Genomic DNA, 27,385 nt, shown 5'->3' with positions numbered 1-27,385 from the left:
ATTTTGCTGCAGAAGGAATGAGGAACCCACTGCTACCACACTGAAAACCCACTGTGTTGTGTCACGGAGTACCAAGAGAAGCCGCTGTCTGAGTCAGCATGACAGCAGCGACAGCAGGGAACAAACAGTCCATAAGATCTTCAGGGCCTCAGTGGGAATTCCAATTGGAAGGGAAATTTCCCACTTGGTCCCCTGAGCCACGTGTATTCTTCACCCTACTGCTAATACATGGACTTCACCACCACAATCTCAAAGGAAGCAGCATTCCAGTAACTCCAAGTGACCAGATTGGACGGTGGAGGTCAGCCGTACCCACCCCCCAGAGAGCAAGCCAGATCCACTCTGTGGAGACAGATAGCAAAGAGTAACACAGTGGCTGTCATGCCGGGACAGAGCCAATGGTCCATCCTGGTGGGGGGAACATATCTCCAATCTCAGCTATTGAAGGTACGTCCGAAGAACATGCAAGAACGTACGGTGTAATGTTATGCCATGGAACAAATACCTTCCTGTCCCCCAAGCTGGACATCATTTTGTGCCCTGGAGCATGAGGATTGCTAGCCCTTGTAATTAACATCCTGGCCAGACCTACCTATATTTGTATGTGACTAATGTGGGTTTGGGGAAATTTACCAAGTAACTGACTTACTGCAGTAGAGCCTGAGACTTACGTGAAAAGTTGATCCTTTCCAAGCATCTCCCCACCACGGCTGAGCTTCAGTCGGAAGGGGATCTCGCTCTGGGCAGAGCAGCTGATCAGCAGTGACTGATTGTGATAAGCCTGGATTTTACTGGGCATGTTCACTTTGGGTAGACCTGGGTGGTGGGGACAGGCATGGGGTAAAGAGAGAGAGAGAGAGAGAGAGAGAGAGAGACTCCCTAATTCTCAGAAACAGAACATTGAAAATTTGATTGGGGAGAGGGAAAAAAAAAATAACCATGAAAAAAACCAAACTGGACCCCTGTGCTGAAATGGAACGGTCTTTCCTTTAAAGAATGAGCAGCCCCTGTCTGGCTTTGTCCTAATAACTCACTATAAGAAGCTAAAGTTAGGGCCTCATTTGGTAAGGCGCAGGTCCTGCTGTAATGATATGTTTACTTGCAGTATATTCTGCAGACATTAGATCTCTGTGTGCTCTGTAGAGTATTAGAGAGGGTGTGGTTCTGGTAAACAATGGAGACGAAGCTGGATCTCAAAGCTGTGTAGAAACCTGTTTGTTCATGGTTCTAATTGCAGCTGTTTGGGTTTAATAAATACGTCCTGTCTGCGAAAGGCTGTGATTCCATAGTCTATTATGACACTGGCTACTTCTCCCTTTCTGGGCATTTATACCATACACATCACTGCAATATCTGCTTCACCCCTGCTTTCAAATAGCAGCCTCACTCCTTGAGCCACATAGGACAAGCTTCTCCCTAACCTTGTCTGTACATTTATACTAAATGTGTAACTGGCTATGCCTCCTCAAAACAGAGCAGGCAGCTACAGACCCTTCTCCCAGAAGAGGGCTACGTTTTGTGCTCCTGAAAGGAAGTTGGACAGATGAACCCCGCGAGGTAGGTGGGGTTCTACCATGGAGGGAGTATTAGAGAAATGTCCGTTCAGAACCTGGGACATTACACCTACCTCCAGCCCTTTCCTGGGTGATTTCAGGTACCTGCTTGTAAGAGGAATAAAAGCTGGTTGGCCTATTCCGATGCTACTCTACGAGCTACAGAAAGGCATCAAGCCAGCAGCTCCAAACCTCTTCCCGCTAGGACCGTACAAACCAGAGCTGCTCACCTGGGACCACACTGGTGTAGGCGACTCCCGATACACGCTGCAATGGGTGTCCATCTGGGTCTTCCCCTGTCACTTTCAGCAAGAAGCTTCCCATGGGTGCCTGGAATTGGGGTCCCACCCAGAGCTGGCTGGAGGAGTCATTGGAGAAAGGCTGCGTCGGCAGGGAGACGAGGGGCCGGCCAGAGCTGTCATACAGCTCCACGCCCTTCAGGTGCCCTGGAGGCTCCAAGCCAGTGCAGTTAATCAGCACAGAGACAGGAAGCCCTGCAGAGACAGGGGAAGGCAGCGGGGAGAGCAAGGAATGGGACTGCATCCAGGACAGTCATTGTAAAGCACTGTGACCTTTCCTCTCTGCTGCAAACATCACCCCTATTATTCGGCGGCTGGGATCACTGCTTTCCATGCTCATCTCATCGTTACCTTGGGCTCCCCTGCCTGTCTGCAGCCACCTGCTGTCTCATTTTATACTTCGACTGCAGGCTCCTTGGGGCAGGGACTGCGTTTGTTCTACATTTGTACAGCGCCTAGCACAATGAGGCCCTGCTCTATGGTTGGGACCCCTAGGCACTGCCGCTGTATAAACAATAGCGCCTGCTGGCTCCAGGCTGGATTGCTGCAACACGCTCCACTCAGAGCTGCTCCGAAGGCCACTCGAAGCTTCAGCAAACATGGAACAGAGCAGCTTGCCCCAGAGCCCAGCAAAACAGCGGGAGCCCACTTATCTTCGGCTCCATTCGCTCTCTAGCACGCCGCGTCTTACGGACCCCCCCGCCCCCTCCACACACATGCACGCGCGCCACGGGAAGAGCAGGAGGTACCATGCACAGGCCGCTGTCTGGGGTGGTTTAGGTCGAACGTAGGTTGGTGGGAAAAACTGGCTCGGAAACGGATGGTGCTGACGCCCGTGATTCTCACTGAGTGGCGGCCGCTGCTCTGGATCTGAAAGCAGCAAACAGACGTCACGTCATCAAGTGTAGAAAGGGGGTAGCTCTGACTCCTGAAGCTGCCCACCATGCAGGATCAGGGGGTGGGGGAGAAGGGAGAGGCTGCAGTAAGCCGCAGACAGACCTTTTTAGTAGCCTGCATTCTGGGCAGACACACACTTCCTTCTGCAGCCCTGGAGAGCCACAATGGGATCGGAGTGACAGAACGAGTGGAACCCTGGGGGGAATCTTTATGTTCAGTGAGGCCAAATTCTCTGTTGCAAATGGGAGCATTTCCATTACTTCAGTGGAGTTTCACCCCGACACCAGTAGAGAAGCTGGCCCTCGGACTTTTAGAGTTGACTTCAAAGTGCCCTTAACCAATTGACACCTTCCTGAGAAGTCCCATGCCCCTATTTATTCAGGGCACTTGGCTTTCCTTAGAACCCCACGAAGTGTTCCCGGTGGCCAGCCCATTGCCTTCCAGAGTGGAGCTGGTGGTGGAAGGGGAAAACCCAGCCCCTGGGCCAGCCTCCCTTCCTGCATCAGGGCCGAAGTTATCACAAGGGACCCAGCTCCCAGAGGGGGCAGGGGACTAGGGAGGCAACACTTGGGTGCTACAGGGAAGGGTGCCCAGGCTGGAACCAGTTAACGAGGCAGCTGCAGCGTCTCCACCCTAGAGAGGGGATAGACCCTGGGGAGCAAGCTGGGGACAAGACACCAAAGTCGCATTCTATACATTTCTCCACGTCTCTTGGCACATGGAGAACCTCTCAGGCAAAGGGGTTTGCCTGCTCTAGGAACTGGCCTAGATAGGCCCCTGGCCCAGCAATTCCTTTCGCTTCCATCCTACCTTGACTGACCACACGCCTGGCCGGTGAGGCTTGACAGTCAGCACCTTGGCGGAGTTCGGGATGTTGAGGTGTGCCTCCAGGCCCCGGCCTTTCTGAAGGATCTTCCCTGCACCGGCAAGCGGAATCCTTGGGTTAGCACCTCCTGCTTCCCGCTCACCCGTCCCAGGAGGGACAGCCCACCCCCGCTACATCCAATAGTTGGTGGCTTTCCAACAAGCCATGCCCGACGCATCTGCCCATTACGGCCTACCCAGGACAGAGGAAGGCAGAAGCCCAGTCTCCGAGTTGCCTGTTCTCGGCAGGAGTCTGTTTGCATCACAGCCTCCAGGGCCGCCTTCTGCCCGTAGCCCCGAGTGGCTAGCAGCGGGCTCAGCATTGTATTCCCACACCTGACAGGCCCACAGAGCTTTCTCCTCCCACCAGGTTTTAGCGCCACTTCCGACATTACGGCTCCCTCCACAGACCCTGTGCCCCTGGAGAAAGCAGCCTGGGATCCCAGCTCTCTCCAACCCAAGCCCTGCCACGCTAGCTAGCCGCTCCTTTTCCATTTTTGCTGGAGGTTGCTCATCTTTCCCTCACCCTCTTCTCTAAGGAGAGACACCCTCCCAGCCCGCTGCCCTTCCTCCTCCCGTGTATGACCACACACCCACCTACCCACATTTCCCTCTGCTCATTCTAAACCCTCAGTATTCACGGCCTCTCGGTCCCTTCCACGGGACCCGGGCAGCTGGGAGGGTCTCTCGTTCACCCATGCTGCCTATCTATCTGCACCGCTCCCTTCCCAGCTCCGAGCCCCCATATCACTTCTCTTTAACCCTCATCCTCCTGGTCTCCCTCGTGTCCTCAGCACTCTCTGCAGGTCGTTTGCTCACACCATGCGTTGACAATGCTTGGGGAAAGCCAGCCACGTGGGGTAATTTCAGTGGCTGAGGAGCAGTTATTGTCAATCAGCAGTTGTCAACTGACAGCTGAGAAGAAAAGCTCGGAAGGGATAGGGGAAAAGCAGGTCTTACAAAATTAAAGTATGAATTTAACATGGCAAAGGGGAAGGGACACACTTGGGAACTTAACATGGTCTTTGCAGCTCATTACTTTTTGCTGAACAGATTTTTGCCCTGTGGCTTGTCTCCCTCAGTGCAGCTCAGCTTGGTTATTTCCTGGCTTCAGTCTCCCATTCGCTCATCAAACGAGCCCCTGGTCGGGTCCCCAAAAGGGACTGAACTCAGGACCTTTTTAGCTCTAAATCCCAGCTCTCTGCTGCTTGGGCCAGTGGACCCGCAGCTGGCATAGGCTGCTCACTAGGCTCTCCCCATAGCCGGAACTGTACTCCCCCTGCCCGAGGTTGGGACCCGCTTGCTGATAATGCCCTGGGACATACCTGCCGGATCCCTGACTTCGATCTCTGGAGCGGGGCCGCTCACGGAGATGGTGACTTCCTTCAGGCTGGGGTCAAAGGGAACCAGCCAGGTGTGCTCTCCCCCCTGCTCGTGGTCTGTGGACAGCAGGTGGACTTTGGAGGCCTGGATAGCCTCTTCTACCCATTTCAGCACCTACGGGGCAGAGAGGGTGACATGGAGCAGGGACATAGGACTGGAAGGTGCCTCAAATGCGAAACGCGGTCCCCTCCTATCACAGGCCACCCCACCGTAAACCCGGGATGCTCTCTGGTGTGCCGGGATGCACAAACATTGAGATATTGGGAGGGGGCCTGCTGTCAGGGCTGTTGCCCCTGGTTACCTCTCCCCCGAAGGTGCAGAGGTGGTAAGAGTCCAGGCACAAACTAGGCGGGGGGGATACACACTGTATGTATACAGACATTAGTTCAGTCACATGAGCAGGAGGGACCGAGCCTTCTCGAGATTCACCATCAAGATCTTGAGCAACAACTCAACTGGAGGGCAAAGCCTGGCTCCTCCAGCCCCATGGGAAAGTCTTTAATGGGCACTGCACCCCTCCCCAGCCATCCTGGTGCCATGAGGTGCACATTGTGTGCTCTCCCACGGGGAGGAAAGCAGGCTAGGAAGGGCACAGACCTGTATCAGAACCTGCACCATGCCCAAGGGCCGAGACAAACGCATTTGGACAGCCCAGTATATGCAACGTGGGGAGCTCCTGGGATGCTGCAGGGTGGGGCTGAGCAGGGGGGTGGTGTGCACGGGAGATGGGACAGCCAGAGCAGGCAGCACAGGACAGAGCCAGGCTCCTTAGCATGTTCTTTGCTCCTCCCCCCCTTGCTCACACCTGCCCCTCCCTTTCCCCTTCAGTTTCACGCCTTGCACCGTTTTCTTTGTTCCTGTAAAAAAAGAAAAACAACCTGCTTGGGAAAGTCCTGCAGGGGATCGAGTGCCGGAGCCCAGCCCCTGCTCCCTGTGGGCCCTGAGCCCAGAGAAGTGATAGGACCGGGAGGAGGTTAGATATCACCTCAGTCCCCGGAAAAATCATGGAGCAGGTCCTCAAAGAATCAATCCTGAAGCACTTACATGAGAGGAAAGTGATCAGGAACAGTCAGCATGGATTCATCAAGGGAAGGTCATGCCTGACTAATCTAATCGCCTTCTATGATGAGATTACTGGTTCTGTGGATGAAGGGAAAGCAGTGGATGTATTGTTTCTTGACTTTAGCAAAGCTTTTGACACGGTCTCCCACGGTATTCTTGTCAGCAAGTTAGAGAAGTATGGGCTGGATGAATGCACTATAAGGTGGGTAGAAAGTTGGCTAGATTGTCGGGCTCAATGGGTAGTGATCAATGGCTCCATGTCTAGTTGGCAGCCGGTGTCAAGTGGAGTGCCCCAGGGGTCGGTCCTGGGGCCGGTTTTGTTCAATATCTTCATAAATGATCTGGAGGATGGTGTGGATTGCACTCTCAGCAAATTTGCGGATGATACTAAACTGGGAGGAGTGGTAGATACGCTGGAGGGAAGGGATAGGATAGAGAGGGACCTAGACAAATTGGAGGATTGGGCCAAAAGAAATCTGATGAGGTTCAATAAGGATAAGTGCAGGGTCCTGCACTTAGGATGGAAGAACCCAATGCACAGCTAGACTAGGGACCGAATGGCTAGGCAGCAGTTCTGTGGAAAAGGACCTAGGGGTGACAGTGGACGAGAAGCTGGATATGAGTCAGCAGTGTGCCCTTGTTGCCAAGAAGGCCAATGGCATTTTGGGATGTATAAGTAGGGGCATAGCGAGCAGATTGAGGGATGTGATCGTCCCCCTCTATTCGACATTGGTGAGGCCTCATCTGGAGTACTGTGTCCAGTTTTGGGCCCCACACTACAAGAAGGATGTGGATAAATTGGAGAGAGTCCAGCGAAGGGCAACAAAAATGATTAGGGGTCTGGAACACATGACTTATGAGGAGAGGCTGAGGGAACTGGGATTGTTTAGTCTGCAGAAGAGAAGAATGAGGGGGGATTTGATAGCTGCTTTCAACTACCTGAGAGGTGGTTTCAGAGAGGATGGTTCTAGACTATTCTCAGTGGTAGAAGAGGACAGGACAAGGAGTAATGGTCTCAAGTTGCAGTGGGGGAGGTTTAGGTTGGATATTAGGAAAAACTTTTTCACTAGGAGGGTGGTGAAACACTGGAATGCGTTACCTAGGGAGGTGGTAGAATCTCCTTCCTTAGAAGTTTTTAAGGTCCGGCTTGACAAAGCCCTGGCTGGGATGATTTAATTGGGGATTGGTCCTGCTTTGAGCAGGGGGTTGGACTAGATGACCTCCTGAGGTCCCTTCCAACCCTGATATTCTATGATTCTATGATTCTATATGGACACAGAAATCCAGCTCCGGTTCCTCCCCTTGCCCAAGGGAAGAACCAGTCTAAGGGAGCCCCTCGATCTCCAGAGCGGAGCTCAGCTGGCAACAGGAAACTCCTGACTGGCTACCAGTGCTGACCCCAGCCTGCTCCTAGCCAGAAGGACGGTGCAGGACTTCGGGTGATTGCAGTCCCAGCTCCCGGCACTCAGGAGACCTGGATTCAACTCCACGCTCTGTCACAGGCTTGAGTGTGACCTTGGGCAAGCGACTAGTCTCTGTGCTGCGCTTTGCCACCTATGCAATGGGGCCAATAGTCCTGCCCTACCTCACAGGGGGTGGTGACGATAAATACATTACAGGCTGCGGGATGCTCAGGGACTGGGGTACCATTACTTTGGTAACAGGGACCCGCCTGAGTACCATAGATAACACATCACACCTCATACACAAACGCAAGATACAACGGCATTTACTGGTCCCATCGGTCCCTGCAGCTGGGACCAGAGAACGGGAACAAGGAAATCAGTCTTTGCACAGAATTAAGGGCCAAATCCTCAACCTGACAGGGCTCCAGTGATTGACACGGCATCTGAGGATCCAGCCTTAACTGTTTATCCCGAACATGCTGTTTTCCAGGTGCTGGAGCAGGGAGGGAGGCAGGGTGCAGGGAAAAGGAGACAGCAGCAAGGGCTGATCCTTTCCAGTTACAAAGCAAACACACACACTTGCTGATGTTAGAGGAATTAAAGATTCTGGCGTGATTGTTATTGCCAGATGGCTCCCACTCAGCCGCTCGGAGCAGATGAGTGATTAGCCCGCCCCTTGCCCACGGGAATACTGTGCAAGAGCCAGCCGCCAGGAAGGGGGGCGGAAGGGAGGCAGAAGGAGACCTCACCGCTCCAAACCTGTTGCTGTTAATAGTTAGACAGACGCTGGGCTCCTGCTCTCCAAGCGCTTCACAGACCGGCCGGGTCAAGACCGTCAAAGGCAGGAGTCTAAAGTCAGGCTCCATAGTTAGGGACCTGTCTGATTTTCAAAGGTGTGGAGCCCCCAACAGCTCCCACCGCGGTCCTGGTTTTAAGGTCTTGGCCTTACTCCTCCACACCCCAGGGATAGTATCGTCTCCATGCTACAGACGGGGAAATGGAGGCCCAAAGAAGTGGAAGCACTTAACCCAGGATCACACAGCTAGCCTGTGAGGCAACCAGAAACAGACCCCAGGTCTACAGACTCCCAGGCTCCTGTGTTAGCCCTGAGACAACCATCTTCTTCAGTCCCCCGGAGCGGGGACAGGGGATTAGATGGGCACTGAGGCTTTGCTCCTGAATGCCCAAACCTCCAGGAAGTCCCTAAGGGATAACAATCCATGGCACGTCAATCTAAGCCACTAATGTGACGACAAGTAAAGACAAAAGAGCCTTGCATTGCTAACTTGATGAGGCCACCTGAACTAAAGGGGATCAACAGCATCAAGCCAGCGAAGGAGAGAGGCCTCTGATCATCATGATCTTATCACGCCATCCCAGCCACCCAAAACATAAAGGAGACTGTGAAAACCATCCAAGTCTTCCATTCTCGCAGGCAGGGTCGTTGTAGCCGCGCTGGTCCCAGGATACTAGAGAGACAAGGTGTGGGAGGTACTAGCTTTTATTGGACCAGCTTCTATTGCTGAGACAAACAAGCTTTTAAGCTACACAGAGCTCTTCTTCGGACCTGGGAAAGGTGCTCGGAGTGTCACAGCTAAATACAGGGTGGAACAGATTGTTTAGCATAAGTTAACACATATTTCAAGGGACCATGCAAGGTGAAGTGGGCCATTAATACCCCTCCAGTAATCGGGGCGGGGAGGGGTGTAAAGACTGGGGGCTGGGTTCTAGATTGTTATAATGAGCCATAAATCACGTGTCTCTGTACAGCCCATGATTTTTAGTATCTATCTAGTATTAAACTCCCAGGCTCATCTTTCGAAGGCATTGGGCAGGTTTCCCTTGCGGACAAGGACTGAGAGGTCAGATAGGGAGTGATCACTCTGTGAAAAGTGTTCACCCACAGGTGACAGGGCGTTTTTGTTTTTTATCGTTTCTCTGCGCGAGTTCATTTGAGAGCACAGATGCTCACAAGTAACAAAATTCAGGTCTTTTCCACTCACCTCCTTCACCTGTTGTTTATCCAGATGGAATATCTGCCCAGAGCTGGTAGCCGCAATTTCTTCGTACACTCGATACCCAGGGTGGCTTCTGTCCCCGCAGTCCCCTGTTAGCACGAACACAACCTGCCACAGAGAAATGCACGACAGCAAACCAAGTCAGAAGAGACTCCAACCAGCCATCCTCACTCCTCCCCCACTGGCAGCAGGTTGGCATGTGCCAACTACAAGGTGAACAAACAGTTACGAGCATGCTCCGGGTCTATATATATATATATGTCAAGAGCTAGCCCAGAGAAAACGTACCAGCAGAGGGAGGTAAAGAATACACGGCATTGTTTATAGGTTTTATAGGACCAGTACAGTTGGGTACTGTTGTGCTTTGCAAAAGGCTTCCTTTGCACGGCTCTTCGCCACCTTGTGGGCTCAGGGAGCGGATGTTCGGTGGCTCCTGGGTCACAGAGAAGGGACATCTCCTGGGAATGCAGCTGCAAGCCAGTAGCCGGACTCTCACCTGGGACTGTTTGTGCTGCAGGAGCTGCAGCAACTCCTGCTTGCGCTTGTAGTCTTTGGCCCGAGCGTCCGAGAACACACAGACGAACGATCCCGGGTGCGAGACCTCCACAGCCAGCTGGATGGCTCCGACGCTCATCTCCGGGCAATCCCCTCCGCCCTGCAGCCAAAGAGCCCATTAGGAAACCCGAGTAATCCTAACGGAGCCCAAAGTGAGGGCTGCAGGAATCAACCTGGGGTGGGACGCCATTTCCATTAGGGAGGCGAAAACTTGCTGAGACCACGTGCCCCATCACGATCACTGCCTCACCTTCCAAGAGTTCAGTGAGCAATGCCTGCTCTGCCCTGGGCACATATCCTGAGCCCGGAAAGCCCCTAGTGCGGACAGGCACAGTTGCCATTTGCCCTGGCAGTGCCTGGACACAGGTAGGCACCAGAGGTGCAAACAGCAGCGCCACCTGGCTGCACAGGTGCCACGTCACAGGCTGCTGGAATGAAGCTAAAGGCAGGAGCCGCACTCGGTGTCCCACCCTGCGCTTCAGAAACGCTAGGGAATCCCAGCAGACTCGTGCCTTTTTCAGACGCCAAAATTCCACTTCTGAGTCGCTTATAAAGGGTCAATAAATGATCAGTCGATGTTGTAATCAACAGTTAATTATAGACCGTCACAGAGACCAACAGGTTGCTGGTAACCCTCTTTAACACCTTTGATTGATGTGCTGGTGACCTCGGATAACACACACTACTCCTGCCTGTAACCTACTTGCAACCCCGATGAATCATTCACAAAGGGACCCTTCATGCAAAGCATGCGCAGTGCAAACACCTGGTGACTAGAGATGCCAGCTCCTGGTGGCCTCCAAGGCAGCTCAGCAACAGTCATCCAACCTCCCATCATCCCAGGGCTTCCCAGCCTTCCCTCCAGTGTAACAGTTTCACCTCCCACACAGAGGAAAACAGAATCTAATTGCCAGCTTTCCTACGGGCCTGGGAAGAGATGCTCATTTAGGGGCCTCCAGCTGACGAAGACCATAGAGAGGGGAGTTCAACAGACCGCTCAGCTATAGCCAAGCCATGCCAGGCAGCCGGTTATTACTTACACAATAATAATACAGAATATCTTGTATAGCACTTTGCACCTTGAAGGACCCTAAAGCTCTTTACAGCGATACATGTACACGTCCTGCTCTCAGAGCACAGAGATAAATGCATCATTCAAGGTTATGAATATCTACGCACGAGTCACTTCCTCTGTCGCCAAAATGCAGCTCTCTCTGCAGTGGAACGCAGTGGCTGTATAACTTTCCGTTTCTGACAGAAATGTTCAGTTCATTGCATCTGAAGAAGTGGGGTTTTTACCCACGAAAGCTTATGCCCAAATAAATCTGTTAGTCTCTAAGGTGCCACCAGACTCCTCCTTGCTTTTGTGAATACAGACTAACACGGATGCCCCTCTGATATTTATTGGTTTTGGTTTTTCAATCTAAACCTGAACGTTTTTTAGTTTGGGGGTTTGCAGTAAAAACCTGAACATATCTGGGGAAAATATTCAATGAAAAAACAAACAAACAAAAATTGTTTTCAGCTAAACTTTATGTGGGAGGGAGAAAAATCATGTCTGGAACAACTCCAATAGCTCCCCAAGCTGGACCCTAGGCAGGACCCCTGCTCACGCAAAGAGCTCCCAGCCAGGATCTAGAATAACCAGGGGAGGGCAAGGCCTCAGGTCTAAATCTCATCCAAATATGGTACCTGCAGCAACAGAGCCCCCCCGACATCTTGCTGGGGCACTGACCACACCAGGCCCCCCCTCCGCTCCCCAAGGGTCTCTCCTGACCAGTGCAGAGCTGCTCTGTGCTCTCCCCTACCCCTCAGGAGCCTAAGGCACAGCATGCGCGTTGGGGGCACGTCAGGGGGCATCGCCAGGACATTCCCACACCTCAGCTATTCTCCAATGAGGGGCAGCTGGGCACACCCTGAGGCTGCTCCACATCTGTGCTGGGAGTTGAACTTGTCCCCAGGAGCACCAGCATTAGCCCCTCTCTTTCCCTGCCCTGGGCGTAGAAATGTATCTCCCTTAAGAGTGACAAGTGTCACCAGAATTCCTTGCTGCACCCAGTCCGCACGTGGCAGGGAGGATCCAGGTAGCGCTGCTGGAGGATGCTCCCAGTTATTTTTAAAGGTAATGACAAAGCCGAATTCTTTTCTCTGCTTGCACTTGGGTTGCGAATACCTCCCTTAATTAAAGGTTGGTTCCGAGAGAGAGTGCACTACACCTGTAGCTTTGCGATAACACAAAAACCCGATGCTTTAAAATGCCAGCTGTCTCACAGGAACACAGCGCCTCTCTTACAAAGGGAGGCAAGGTGGCTCCATGGCCGCTTGGCTTAGGAGTTACACTCCTTGGCATCTGGGGCTTCTTTGCCGCCCGCTAAGGGTTACATTCCAACCAAACAAGCTGGGTTCCCGAACTGGCCACACTCGGGTTTCAAATACCAGTTGCCATAGGCCACTAGCCAACAATGTACAGATATTAAGATGAGGCAGTCAACTGTACCTGAACGTAGAGACCTCTGAGCTCTCTCTGGAATTCCTCGGGATCTGCTGTGAGGGTCGCTGGTCCAACCTCTGCCAAAGATATCGAGACAGCAGATATCAGTGCTTTCTCCTCTCTGGGCACAAGTCTGCAATTTTCCCTCTCTCTATCCCTCATATTAAGTTTCCCTATATCAGCCTCACTAGGCCTATGAAAGAGACAAGGTGGGCGAGGTAATATCTTTTACTGAACCAACCTCTGCTGGTAAAAGAGACAAACTTCCAAGCTACACAGAGCTCTTCACCCACCTTGTCTCTCTAGTATCCTAGGCCCAGCATGGCTACAACACCACCACAAATACCAAAAGGCGTGTGTTAGTTCCTGCCTGTCTTCAGAAACCTGCATCAGCAACTGTAGCTTTCTTTCAAAGAACACTCCCTTGCCATTGGACGAACGCTGGGTCTCCTTTACTGGGCTGGTGGATGATGGCTCGGCCAGTCTGTGCTTTTCCACGGTGGCCACCATCCCAGGTGGGATTGAGAGGTAATCTCCACTCCGGAGTCCCAAAAGAGCAGCCCTGTAGTAGGACACTTTCTAGATTACAGGCTATTTAGGTCTCATCCACATTGAAGCAGGACTGTGTTACGCCCCCATGCGGCTTGGTCTTGCAAAGGGGACCAAGCCAGGCACTCAGGCACCAAGCCAGTGCTGAAGGCCAGTCTGCAGCTTCGCTGCTCTGGTACCAGAGCTAAGGAAGTTAAAGCCGGCTCGGGCGGAGCACACCCCGCGACGGCAGCGGAGACAGACCCTTTGTTGACAGAGGGTTAGAAGTCAGGAGCTGCTGGCTCACGCCACAAGAACAGATTCCATCACACTTAGGGTATGTCTACACTGCAGGGAGACACCCGCAGCTGGCCCATGCAGCTCTGGGACTCTCCCACTTCACAGGGTCCTATAGCCCGGGCTCCAGCCCGAGACCAGATGTCTTCATTGCAATTAAACAGCCCTGCAGCCTGAGTCAGCGGGCACAGGCCCAGCCATGGGTTTTTAACTGCAGTGTAGACATACCCTCATTGATGCAGCAGGCATCTCCCCATGTGTGCGATGCCTTTACACTGCCTTTACACTCCTCCACTCCGGGCCTTGCAGCTTTGGGTGAGATGGGGGATACCTCTAAAGCCTACTATTCTGCTAGTGGCTAGAGCAGGGCAGGTGGATGCCCAAGCTCCCGGGTTCTACTTCCTGGCCGTGTCCCTGGGCATGTCACTGCAGCCTTGTCTACAATGAGAAAACACAACATGCTGACACATTTTAACTAATGTGGCACTAAACTTAACTCTGCTCTAGAGTTAACCACGACCAGCTCCTCACACGTTATTAAACCATGACTGCCCTTGTCCTCGTTAAAAGCAAAAATCACGTTTTGCATCAAGTTAGCTAAAACAAGTTAGTTAACACAATGCACTTCCACAGGTCTACTGTGCCTCAGTTTCCCCACTGCTCTCTGGGGGTTAAGAGAACCTACCTGCCTCATAGGAGGGCCGTGAGTTTTAATAGAAGAGATCCTCAGATGAATGATGCCACGTTTAGATGCAAAGAGTCATCAGCACACCAAACTCTGGCTCGGCACCAATGAGCTGACCAAAGGCACCCCTTCCCTAGACCGGTTCTCTCTGGATATGAGACAGGCTCAGAGGCCTGTGAAATAATGTCAGTGCTCTGACTGACTTCCACAGAGACTGGAAGGCTTTTCCTTCAGCTTAACGGGAGAGACAGCCAATTTACTCGGCCAGGGTGCTCCAGTTACAGCAAACCAGACGCCTGGCCTGACGAGGGACCTTGCAGCCAGACGAGTCCTGGCAAGAGGTAACCCCATCTGTTTTCATGCAAACAAATAGCTATAGCAGGACAGAGGTACCACAGGAGCTGAGGACTTCCCCCAGCCCCGTCCACCATGCCCCATCCTCCCACGCCTCCCAAGCCATTTCAGCTCTTTCGTGGATTGACAGAGACCCTCTGCTTTACAGGTGCCCTTTGTGATGGTAATGAGAGGTAATCACCCTTACAAAGCCCAAGGAGGGCAGCTCTAGGTCTGGTCTACACTGTAACCACTACCATACCAGAGGACACAGGTGCAGCCCCAGAATCCCTCCATGCTTTTAAAAGATGTTTGGCCTTGCAACATAGACAAGGCTGATCAGCACGGAAACTAGGTTACCAGACTGCGCTACAGCCTTGGACTATAGCCTGGCTCCAGGACATAGCTAACACGCAGCTTAGTCTGCCCTAGATGACAAGACCGAGCCCTGTTGGGTAATTATTACTGTGAGGGCAGGACCTTGGCTATGGTGTGATGGCAACAATGCACAGCACGTGCAGAGCAGACGCTGTGGGTATGAAACTTCCCAGTGTGGAGCAGCATGGGACAGAGAATGGAGGAACAGGAACTTGCTCAGTGCCCAAGTATCCCCATCTGGCTGAGCCACAGAGTCAATTAATTTACCTGGGTCCATTCCACAAGGAAGAGTCACGTCCGGTACCATGAGACATTCCATACTCAGGACCATATTAAATGGAGTCCACTTAAATCACCTGGCCTAGAGTTCCTTGGGGCGCCGTCTCCAATGGTAACCAGTGCAGAAACACGAGCTGCCCGGATTTAATGGACAAGCCACCTGTTCTCTCTGTTACAAAAGACTGATGCACCCCCACAGACCAAGTGGATGTAAAGAGGGGCCCTGTTTCTATTTTAAGGAATGTACACAACAGATAGACGCCGGTTCATTCTAAAAATCCATTTAGTGCTTCTGACAGCTTCTTCTGCTGTCTTCAGTATTTTTAATTCAAATGTTCCTTTCTTCAGAATTGCTATTTTCTGTATGAATTTTTGGCAGAGAGCTTGTTCTTATTTGGTATGAATGATTAGCACCTCATGGATGTGTATAAAAGCAAGGACCAGTAAGAGGAGAAACTTTCATCTTTATATAACTTAGAGCACTGCTTCCTTGTTTATTATCAGAGTTCAAATAAACAATTACGACTTCTATCCCAATAGTGTTCTTCAGATAGAAAGACCTCAAGTTGCTCTACAAACTATACAGCTATAAGGGCTCTCTTCACCCATCCACTAAAATGCAGCCAACTCTGGGGTGGATCACAGTAACTGTAACCGCGCATAGCAACAGTAGTTTGGGACATGATGTGAAATGTATCATCCAGCAGAAAATGCAAAAGAGGATTTTTAGGGAAGCAGGATGTAATTAACCAAATTAGAATATGGCCAGGGTCCTCAGAATTAACACCATAATTAATCCTTGTGAAAAGTGACCTGTCCTCATTAATACCCACAAGGATCAAGGTTCACATCACAGCCAGTATACACCACTTGCAGTACTATAGGGCCCTTATCATCTCGCTGATTCTGTGCTGGCTGGAGAAGCCTACAAGGAAGCCTGGAGTCGAATTCAAGCTGCTGTCCCAAGATAAAAGCCAAGTAGCCTTGTCTTCACTGCTATTTTAACCTGCGTTAGCGGACGAGCTAAGGACACACTTTTGGCAGTGCAGACACATCCTTGACTGCGTCACCAATACCCCCCTCCTGCCCTGCAGCACCCAGCCTCTCTGAGGTCTTCCTTCCAAGGACAGAGCTGGCCCAACCCTGCTCCAGGTACGGGACTGGAGGAAATTGCAGTCCAAGCTGCATGGCTGTGAACTAAGCAAGGACATGAGGCTAAAGCAATCTAAATGGGATGGTAAGGTGAGGAGAATCAGCTGCGGCAGGAATCCCCCAGGATCTGGGGAGGCTTGTTAGAATTACTTCAGGAAATTGGCAGCTTCCATCTTAGGCTCTGGGTCAGACTGATGCTTTTCAAATTTAAACTGATACTTTCTAGCCAGCGAGTCAGGTCCCAATGATTCTAGCCATATTAGTCCAACCCTGCTATGGCTGTGTTTGGAACATTTACCTCCCAGCTTTCCCTGTGCCTAACAAGGCTGAAAAGCTGAGGATCAGAAGGGGGACAATAGGGTAGGACCAAGTTGCCTTGAAAGGGTGGGGGACTTTGATCCTTACTAAACGCAGCTCTGTCAGTTTTCATACTGAGCCAGGGTTAAGGGAACCACATGATACTGCACATGTCACCAGTGTTTCCTGTTGGATCAGAGTCCCAGATCCTCCATACCAGGCCTTTTATGGGACCAGAACCCAGTTCCCAGAGTGAAATGGTCTCAGTATGACTGGAACCAATGGCCCTAAATTAGTGCAACGCAATGTCTTGTGCAAATGGCTCCCATATTTTGTAGCATTTTTCATATTGGACCAGAATAATTGATTCTGGCTTAATGCAACACAGTACTTTGTCTGGACCAGAACCATGGATCCTGGTTTATTGCACTGCATTGCCCTGGACCAGAACCATGGGTCCTGAGTCAGCGCAATGCATTGTTCTCAACAGGATTAGCGTGAACCAGAACCGCCTTACCTGGGTCATGAAAGGGGATCAGAGCATAGTTGCTAATGACTTTTGTGCTCCTGCTGAGTGTCCGCTCCAAGATCCGGGATGCTCCATCCATCACCTGCATCAGGTCGTCGTACATGGAGCCAGTGACATCAAAGACAAAGGCCAAGGTGACCCCTCCAGAATCAGAGGTGGGCTCTCCAAGGCTAGAGGCCAGTAGCAGCCAAAGCCCCAGGAGGAGCCCTGCTCTGTGATGCATGGCTTGGGAGTCTTCCAACGCACAGAGACAGGTAACCCCTCTGCTCCTGCTCCTGCCTGGAGACGTGGCCCCCCAAGCCTTTGCGAGATTCCTTCCTCGGCTTCCTTCGTGCAAAATGCTCCTTCTCCAGTTTGTCCCCAGAAGAGCTGAGAATCTCCCCACAACTCTCCCTACCCCCAGGGCAAGAACAATCCTGTGCAGAGAAATCAGGCTGCCTTTTCCTTAACTACTTCTAGAGGGGCAGAGGAGAGCCCCCACCTGCAGGCACAGCTCCCCCCAGCCTTCCCATTCATTCCTGGCTGCTCCCAGACATGCACTGAAACAAGTCAACCAGCTTCCAGTGCTGCTGGGCTAGCGTCCCTTTGCTAGAAGGTGCCCTCCTTGGGGGTGGGGGGACAAGACAAGGCCAGCCCTTGGAAGAAGTGCAGCCACCAACAGCTGCATGAAGGAAAATCCTCCAAAGTTCAACTTTTGCAAGGGAGAAGAAAAGCGCTTTCTGAGCAACTCCCCTGGTGAGGCGGTGGGTGGGAGCTGGAGGAAGGGGCGATGGGAAGCAGGTCCTAAAGCCCACATTATTCACTGAAATACTAGCCTGTTCGTCTCCCCCACACCCGGACTCAAACACTCCTCTCTCGAGCCAGCAGCCACAGGCTGAATGATACAGGGGGTCAGAGGAGGACATGGGGCAAGCAGCTGAATGGATGTGGGGAGACAGGCCAAGAAGGGAAGATGTACAGGATGAGAGGACAGCTGGATGTTCGCTGAGATGTAAAGGGAGCAGCCGATGAGGCCACTCCAAGCACACCAGGTGCATTCCCCTGAAAACACAGAACTGGGCAGATCTCTGGTGCAGCTTGAGGAGGCAGACACAGCCCCACAGCTAGAAAGGCCCGTAGGATGACTTAGATGTGCATGGCCTGGGAAGGGGGGTGCAGGAGAAAGCCACACCACCAGCCTCCAAGCTGCAGCCCACAGCAATAGCTTGCAAATGGTATTGCAAACACAGAGAAATGTAGAACAAGGGGTGGGGTGGGAAATGCATTCCTTGTCTGTGAAGTTATGGATCATTTAAAGCCAGGGAACAAAGAATTGGGGGTGGGGCGGAGGGGGGAAGGTGAAGGACCCTGTGGGCAAGATTTCTGGTCCCCTTAAAGATAAGCCACTGAGCTCTTCGGACCTTATCTGGGCCATCTGAGTAAGACACTCAGCTGTTGCTCAGGTTTCAGAATGGTAGCCCCTGAGTAAGACACTCAGCTGTTGCTCAGGTTTCAGAATGGTAACCCCGTTAGTCTGTATCAGCAAAACCAAGGAGGAGTCCAATTTGTTAGTCTCTAAGGTGCGGCAAGGACTCCTAGCTGTTGCTCAATCAGTTCCTTAAGAAAGGGGATTCAGGGATCAATCATTTGCTAAGGCCAGTAGGCGAAAAGGCAAGGCAGGGAGGAAAGAGCCCCCAAGCAGTGCACTCAGTGCCTCTCTCCGTGCTTTGCAGCCAGACTCATGGAACCCTCTCTCCATTTTCTCATTCTCTGGGCCAAATTCTGATCTGAGTTCTATCAGTGCAACCCACCAGACTCGCATGGAGTGGCCTACGAGTACCAGAGCAATGTCAGATCAGAATCATAGGCCTTGTCTACACACAAGCCTGCAACTGCTCAGTTAAACTGGTGCAAACCCCTCAGTGCACACTCTTTTCGGTTTAAAAGTAGCAGATTTAATCTTTAGCTTAATCCTCCCTAATCAATTTAAGATAAACCAGAATAAACCTGATTTAAACCAAAGTAAGAGTGTCCACACAGCCTTTTGTGCAGGTTTAACTAAACAGCTTTCAAATCACAAGTTAAACCCATGCAACTGTGTATGTAGAAAAGACCTTAGTGCAGCAGGGAGGCCCCCCTCCTTTTGGTTTACTTAGAGGAGATGTTTAACTTCCCTGTCACTAGTTCCTGACGCAGCACATCGTACCAAGGAAACACGGAAGAACACAAGAAGGGAGAGATGTATGGTAATGTCAATCTTGGAAAGAAAGTCTTTAAAGAAACAAATAGGAGCACTGGGACCGTGCCAGTGTTAATGTTCACAGGCAGGGCTTGATAAAGGTCCCAGATACATCGAATCTGGTGTATGGCAGCCTCGCGGATGGACGCTTCCAGGTGGGAACTATTCCTTTGTTCTTTCCACTCGGTATCCCCCCACCCTCCTCCTCAAGTCAGCCAGCAGCAATCAGCTGTGTGCTTCTGTCTAATTTACTGCTCCACCCACAAACCAGCTCCAACCTGCCTTCATCCACCCACGTCACAAAGCACAATATTGTCTGCAAAGCAACAGCAAGAGGTGTTGCCCTCCTGCACTGGGATACAGCAGCTGGGCGCATGGTCCCCTCTCCAGTTAGCAGGGCCAGGAGAATGAGCTGGGGGGTGTGGACTAGATGAACAGCCTGTAAGGCAGGAGGCTGTAACCACGCCAGCAGGTGAACATCTGATGCATTGCAGGGGTCACGCTTCCCAGATGGACGCTGGAGGAATGTGAAGGTGACCCAGTGACAACAGACTCCATCCAATTTAATTTTTTCACTCTAGACGGCGTAGTCACAGAAACACTTGTGTCTGAACCTGCTGCATGTGGGGAAGCTGGCTGGTCTGGTGCCTTAAGAGGCTCCCTGGTATTTCGCTGGTTGTTTTCTATCAGTCACCTTCCAAAAATGCTTGGGTGGCTAATTCCCTGTAATTACCTTATCTATTGCTACTGAGCAACCCTTTACTTCCTAGCCCCACTGGAGCCCATCAGGAGAGCAATTCCAGCCACAGCTGACCCTGGCTCTTTTCCCCTTTTATTAATAAACATCTTTTTTAACCGAGCAGGATTGTTCTGCACTCAGGCCCCCTACTGAGGGGTGGTCCAAGAGCAGACATAGCCAGGCGAGGGGATTCACGCAAGGAGAGCGTCACTGTGCATGATATGACCCTCTCCAAGCATGTAGCCATCTTTTCATCGGCTGAAACAGCCCTGGGAGGAGGAGAGAGAACATGGGTCCCAGCAGCGTGCAAGCGTTTCCAATTCTGCTGGAAACACTGACGGGAGGTGGCAGAGCCTCAAGCCCAGTCATTCGTTGCCTTCCCAGGACACTTTTACTTACTTGGAAAGTAAACTGGTTTGTAGCCACAGCTTCCTCCCAGGGATGGTGGCTGCACAGGGCATGTAAAATCCACATTAGCCAGGGATGTGAGGGAAATGCAGGCCCCTGGGTCACACACCCTTTGCTTGTTCACCTCACTCCCAGTTGGGAGCGGGTTCAACTCACGACTGCTTCTTTTCAGCAGAGCCCCAGCTTTGGGCTGTGCCTAGGAGGGGCTCCCACTCTCTCAGGAGGAAAGGGGTGCACAGAGAACCTACTTCCATGCTGTCTGTGCTCACTTTTCAGAGTAGCAGCCATGTTAGTCTGTATTCGCAAAAAGAACAGGAGGACTTGTGGCACCTTAGAGACTAACAAATTTATTAGAGCATAAGCTTTCGTGAGCTACAGCTCACTTTGTTACCTACCAGCTTTTGCGAGCAATGCTGCCCTCTAGTGTCTGGGTCCACAGGCAGGATAAGGGACCTACGAATGTCAGCAAGGGGAGATCTTCCGGAGCCATCTGCACCGCATGCATGCTGATCACCTCCCTGCATGCTCGCTCCGCGCCGTGCTCCTGAGTAAGGGGCTGCTTCTGGCACAGTGTAACTAAAATGAGGTTAGAGGACCATCAGCCTCAGGGAAGTGGTTTAGAGCAGAGAGGTTCTGAGCACACCCCCCGCCCCGCCCCACCCCACATGCTATAAAAACTCCACGCCCCACCTGTGTCACAATAACTGGTTTTCTGCATATAAAAGCCAGGGCCGGCATTAGGGGGTAGCAAGCAGGGCAATTGCCTGGGGTCCCTCGCCACAGGGGCCCCCACAAAGCTACATTGCTCAGGCTTCAGCTTCAGCCCCCGGTGGCGGGGCTCAGGGCCCGGGGCTTCAGCCCCATGCAGTGGGACTTTGGCTTTCTGCCCTGGACCCCAGCGAGGCCGATGCTGGCCCTGCTTGGAAGCCCCTCTGAAACCTGCTCAAGGCCCCCTAGGGGGCTCTGGACTCCTGGTTGAGAACTACTGGTTTAGAGGGTTCAGCCCGCACTTTCAGGAGTGGTTAGGAGTCAGGCTTGCACATACATGCTGATTTGCACACAGACGTTTCTATGCACAGACCCTTGGCCCTTTTCCCTCCACTAGATCTCTAAGGAGACAGGCCGGCTTTAGAGCCGCTCTTGCTACAGCCACCACCCCAACCAGGACCAGCACTCAATCACAGGTCTCCTGCTGGGCAGTGTAGCACTCCCACAAGGGCTGGAGATGTTTTCTAATCTATTTATATAGATATGGCACCTTCTCTGCCAAAGGAACCCCCAGTGCTTATCAGCTGCGGGGAGGACACAGCAGAAAGCAGACACAGGGGCAGTCACTAAGGACTTGCCCACGAGGGATATTATTAGTAAGCAGAAAGCAAGCCCAGCTCCGTTAGGAAATAGGAGTAAGCCAGTTTTTTCCACCCTTCTCTGCCATCCCAGCAGCCTCTCTTCTAGCTCTCCCCCTGAGCAATGGGAGGGGAAGAGGGAAAGATTTAACTCTTTCTTCACCAGGAATCAGGTCCGTGCCTGTGTCCCCTGTCAAAATGCTTGACAAACTCACTGCATCCCCAAAATGCAGCCAGGTCTGCATCTCCTCCAACCAGTGCACGTTGCACAAGTCAGGGTTGGGGCTTTCTTGGCTGAGGACACCAGGGCAAACCCCTGCTCAGGTTAGAAGTGCTGTAGGATCCGCAGGGTGAGTTTTTCCAAAGTGCTTGGCGTTGGCGTAACTCTGTTCCCCTTGACATCAATGAGAGCTTTACCAGTGTTTCCAGCGGGAGCAGAGTTAGGCCAGGGCGCAGTGCTTTTGAAAAATCCCTCCTCTGTGTCCATAAAGAACCTCTATTGTCCAGCTCTCATCAGAAAGGTCCCCTGCAGCCCCCGGCACACTGCAGGGAACTCTGTTTATGTACCTGGGAAGAATGCAGTCAACTCCATTGGGATTTGACCCTGTGCTTGCAGGAGTTCTGTGCTTTTAGCTACATGAACCATTGGCAGGAAACCTCCCGTAAGTGCTGCATCGCAGTGCAAATCCCCCATTGCTCATGTAGATAGGGCACTGGTGTTTTCTTATTATTCGTTGTGTATATTACAATAGCACCCAGAGATGCAGTCTGTGCCCCCTTGCGCCAGGCATTGCAATCCTGGAATGGCAGGAGTTGGCAGGTGGACCTGTTACACATAGTCTTACAAGCCGTTTTTCTTAGCATGCAAGCACTGTTCAGTCTGAAGAAGAGCTCCATTGCTGTCAGTTTTGTGATGCAATTCTTTGAGAGAGCTGCGGCAGGCAGCAGGGAAGTTTGTTCTCTCCCTTAATCGAAGTAGAGTCTGTTGTTGGGGCGGAGTTCTTCTGAGGAACAGGGTGTTGTTGGATGGGCTGAGCTTACTGAATGAGAGAATTGGCTGCATCCCGTTTGTGACCACCTCTGTTCCAGGACTGGTGTATAGAGAATAAAGAAAACAGTTTACACTAATTTCTCCTTCTGATGCACCCAGACATCTGCTACCACTCTGCAGAGCAGAGGGGTGATAATATACATAGTGAGAGACGGAATTTACAATCTGACTAGACATGACAATGGTTGGTGGGGCAGAGAGAGGTACTGACTTGCACACGGTGACATAGCGAGTCAGTAATGGAGGGATAAGACCCCTGTCTCCTGTCCCATAATTGAGTGCTTTATCCACTGATCGTGCTGCCTTCTACGACACTTCCACACCTGATATTGCTTTGAATAGCATTGGACAATGCGGTAGAAATGCCAGTGGCCAGTCTACACTGGGGATCCCGGAAATGGAGCTGGAATCGTGCGAGGTTTCAGTGTAGACAGCCTAGTTGCTTAAAGCCTGAAGCCTGCACCACTAAGCCATCTTCTCTGGACTCCCAACAATAATAAGTCACATTGTTAAGATAGAAAAGAAATCGAGATGTGCTGTGCCAAAGGATTTGCACAAGACTTTCAGGGCTTATTTCCAGAAGACTTGGCAGACTGAAATTGCAAAAGCAGTTTTAGAGGATGTTAAAAGCATAATCCATGCATGCAGCTCAGTGGCCCCTTCTCTATCTATCCAAATTGCTCAAACAGACATAATGGTCAGGGAGGGAGAAGAGGAGGGACAGGGGAAGCGCAATTAGACTCTGGAAGATACAATTACAAGACATTAAAATCAAACACCATCATCAATTGCAGCCAAACCGAGAATGCCAGCACTTTACTGCACATGCTAAGCACAGGGACTACAGGAAACAATGGCTGGAGAGCGGAACAAGATGGGGAAGGAGTATGGAGTGAAAAGGCTGCACTCATGGGCAGTGCAATGGGAAATAATAAAAGGCCAGAGCATATGGGGCAGATTAGAAGCTATCTTGGCAAAGAACATCTACCATGGGAAAAGAATGGCTAAGACAGGGTCGACCATTACCTGCTCGTCCCAGGAAGAGTAGCTGGAAGAGAAGCATTGGGCTTGGGGGAGGATGTGTGGAAGGTTCAGGACATGCAGCAGGATCTTGGGCTGGACACCAGGAACATGGAGCAGAAGCTAAGAGAACCAGCATGAAAGAATATAAACAATCATCAGTGTACTAGAGGCAGGCAGGCCCCGGGCAGTCCCACTGTGTCCTCCATCCCCAGCACTTCTGCAAACATTGGTGAATGTAGCCCCATGACACCACTGTTCTGGGCGTATGAGGGCACAGAAAGGCTCAACAATTTGCCTTCGGACACACGGGCAGCCTGCATTAGGGCCATGGTAGAATTGCCAGCCCCGCGCTTTAACCACCAGACCGTGAACAATGGAAACACACAGGAAAACGGCAGCCGTTCAGATCAGCTATAAAGCCTGCCAAGGGGCCCTGTCAAAGTGCCTTCTAAACTAAACACAGTCTATCAGTCTGCCAAGGACGCGTCTGTGATTGGTCTCAGGTCAGAAGGGAGGCTAGGCCAGGCCACAGCCTCCCTTGGCCTGCCACATGCAAGAGCAGTGCCCGGCATACACGGCCAGCGAATGTGCCTAATCCACATGTGAAAGATGATGGCATAACTGCCAGGGAGAACACCTGTACTCCGCTGCCCTCACCAAACAAGAGCATCTGTCTCAGTCCATTTCTTAAGCTTGGATCTCACCAGTCCTCCCCAGCTGGTGGCCCTGCCAGATTGTAAGTGGAGATGAACTGAATTCTGCAGGCAGGTGTATTAGTTGGTGGCCTTAAGGTGCCCAGGGGATTATGCTTTGGCAGGTTGGGGGGATGGCTGCAGGGTAGGGTTCACCCTTGTAAGGGCACACTGCATACTTTGGGGTGGTTGGAAAAATACTGGCAGGGAGATGCTTTTTGTCACTGCTGGGATATCAAATCTGCAGCAATATGATGGTCAGTTGTATTAACAAATACACAGGGACTCTCAACTCCGCAGGTTACTCAGCAGGAGTAAAGCATGGCCCTAACTGAAAGAATTGTGTCTGTTTAGCACCCCGCATCCCCGCTCCCTCCTCCAGGGGCCTGAGTTCACAGGACAGATAGACGGCAGCACAGGGTCAATCTGAATATGGACAAAAGCCAGTTTTAGGAGAGCCTGCCCCTGAGGAGCCGCATTGGTTTGTGGGCTAAATGGGAGGAAGCTCAGAGAAGAGCAATTAAAGGGCCAGACAGCAAGACCCGTCCTGACATTGAATCACGCCGCACACCACAAATGGAGCTGGTGGGGCTATGGGTACAGCGATGTGCCACCCAAAATTATTAGGGAGTGGGCAGCTCAGGGGGCTGGAGACAGACTCTAGCTCCTTTCCCTTCTAGGCCTGTTTGAGTCCAGCCTAAAGACAAAGCACTGCCCCAGTGTGAAGCCCCTTCAGGGTCACCAGTGAAACCAAAGGAGCCTGGTGGGCTAAAGCCATCGTGTCTCCCTCTCCATCCACAGAGGGGGAAAGGGGCGCAGAGTGTAACCCCCAGCACATGGGCAGGGTATGCTCGGCGGGTGAAGAGAGGGGGCCCCAGCATTAATCTCACAGGACCATATGAAAAGCAGAAGAAGAATAACAGGATTAAAATAAAATAAAAACCACAGCAACCCCCCCACCCCCTCCCCACCCCCGGCCTCAATCCAGCCTCAATTTTCTCCAGGCTGAGAATGGATGCCACATTCCGGCCTGGAATGAGCTTGTGCCGACCCCCCGCACCTGTACGCCCCAGCCCCCTGCAGTCCTACCCTGCTCTTTTTAGACATGAACTAACTTGCTCCTTCCAGCTGCCAACTCCCAGCAGCCTTGTTCGTTCGTGGTGCTGCACTGAGCCAGAGCGGTTAGCAGCCATTGGTGGGCAGCGAAGGATCAGCAAGGAGCCCCCGTGCTTGTTACCCCCACGTTTCCAGCCTGGGAGTCAAACATATGGCCCCGGCCCCTGCGTGCAGGCCTCGAGAGGTAAAGGCTGGAGGGGAACCCCTGAGGGAACACTAAGCCTTCGGGTTACAGCCTTTCCCCAGCTCTTGTGGTGAGGAAACCAGCAAAAGAACCCACTGGAGATTAAAGGTTATGGTGCCACGCAATCAGACCAAAGGAATGGGAGTAACCTAGGGTTGCCAGGTGTCGGTTTTCGACCCTTAAATTCCAGTAGGAAAGGGACCTTGGTGGCTCCGGTCAGCACCACTGACTGGGCCATTAAAAGTCTGGTCGGCAGTACAGGCAGGTTCCCTACCTGGCTATGCGCAACTCCCGGGAAGCTGTCGGCATCTCCCTCTGGCTCCTAGGCAGAGGGACGGCCACGGGGGCTCTGCGCACTGCCCCCATTCCCAGCGCCAGCTCAGCTGCTCCCATTGGCCAGGAACTGTGGCCAATGAGAGCTGAGAGGACGGTGCCTGCAGGCACCTGCAGTGCGCAGAGCCACGTGGTCGCACTTCTGCTTAGGAGCCGGAGGGAGATGCCAGCAGCTTTCTGGGAGCTGCCTGAGGTAAGTGCCGCCCACAGCCCGCACCTCCTCCTGCACCCCCACCCCGGAGCCCCCTCCTGCACCCAAAAACCCAGCCCCACCTCACAGCCCATACCCGCAGACGGAGCCTCAGCGCCACCCTCCCCCCCACACCTCAACCCCCTGTCCCAGCCAGGTGAAAATGAGTGAGTGAGGGTGGGGAAGAGTGAGTGACAGAGGGAGGGGGATGGAATGAGTGGAGGGTGGCCACAGAAAAGGGGCGGGGCAAGGGTGTTCGGTTTTCTGCAAATAGAGAGTTGGCAACCCAGGAGCCAGGTGATGTCAAAGGAGTTTGAGCACAAGGTACATAAAGAAACAGATGCAGCTGGATGAGCCCCCAGACTGATTAATGTATGAATGGGAAGAATTTACAGGAACTCATTATTTTAGGGTCTTTCTATGGACTTAATATGGCAGCCCACACTCAAATGTATTACAAAGCACATGGTCAAGTCCCCAGCCTGGAGAGATCAATGGCCTGCCATATATAAGCAGTGGCATATTTCTCATTTGGAGAGGCTCACTTCCTCGGACATCTGGCGCCATCTATGGCCTGATCCTCAGCAGTCCCTGTTTAGCTGATTGTCCTGGAAACCCTTGTGTTGGGCTTGCCATAGGCGCCGACTCTGTGGGTGCTCCACCCTGGAGCACCCCCAGGGGAAAAACGGCAGCCCCCCTCCCAGCCCCTTCCCTTCCCCCCCAGTGCTTCCCGCCCGCCCGCCGGCCCCGCCCTCCTCGTACTCCCTGCCTGCTGCAATCAGCTGTTTTGCGGCATGGAGGAGGCTGGGGAGGAGATGGGGGAGGAGCGAGAACATGGCATGCTCGGGGGAGGGAGCGGAACGGGGTGGGAAGAGGCACGGGGCGGTGGAGCAGGGGCAGGGGTGTGGCATTGACGGAAGGTGTGGAGTGTAGGGGTCGAGCCCCCCACAGGCACAAAGAAAAGTCGGCACCTGTGGGGTTTGTGCTTGCCCTTTGGGAGGTTTCTGGGACTGCCTTTACCTGTCCTTTCACGTCCCAAAGGGGTTTCCTCAAAGCGGGTGTTGCAAACCAGGTCCTCT

The 27,385-nt window shown here is 52.3% G+C and overlaps 1 protein-coding gene across 1 annotated transcript in view; it reads right to left on the bottom strand.

Moving 5' to 3' along the window:
* Positions 1 to 26,176, bottom strand: part of HMCN2 (hemicentin 2) — a 119,963-nt gene extending 93,787 nt beyond the window's left edge. The window contains exons 1-10 of the mRNA XM_077836252.1: positions 26,058 to 26,176; positions 16,995 to 17,350; positions 12,535 to 12,605; positions 9,979 to 10,137; positions 9,468 to 9,590; positions 4,939 to 5,110; positions 3,560 to 3,666; positions 2,602 to 2,722; positions 1,784 to 2,047; positions 672 to 816 (exon numbers count right to left, since the gene is read on the bottom strand). Of these exons, the coding sequence (XP_077692378.1) occupies positions 672 to 816; positions 1,784 to 2,047; positions 2,602 to 2,722; positions 3,560 to 3,666; positions 4,939 to 5,110; positions 9,468 to 9,590; positions 9,979 to 10,137; positions 12,535 to 12,605; positions 16,995 to 17,350; positions 26,058 to 26,176 (1,637 nt within the window). The remainder of the gene's footprint in view (positions 1 to 671; positions 817 to 1,783; positions 2,048 to 2,601; positions 2,723 to 3,559; positions 3,667 to 4,938; positions 5,111 to 9,467; positions 9,591 to 9,978; positions 10,138 to 12,534; positions 12,606 to 16,994; positions 17,351 to 26,057) is intronic.
* Between the last annotated feature and the right edge of the window lie 1,209 nt (positions 26,177 to 27,385).

This window comes from Eretmochelys imbricata, chromosome 16, assembly GCF_965152235.1.
Source record: "Eretmochelys imbricata isolate rEreImb1 chromosome 16, rEreImb1.hap1, whole genome shotgun sequence".
Lineage (NCBI taxonomy): Eukaryota > Metazoa > Chordata > Testudines > Cheloniidae > Eretmochelys > Eretmochelys imbricata.
Note: the sequence above shows the minus strand (reverse complement) of the source record. Positions and strands in the feature narration are given on the sequence as shown.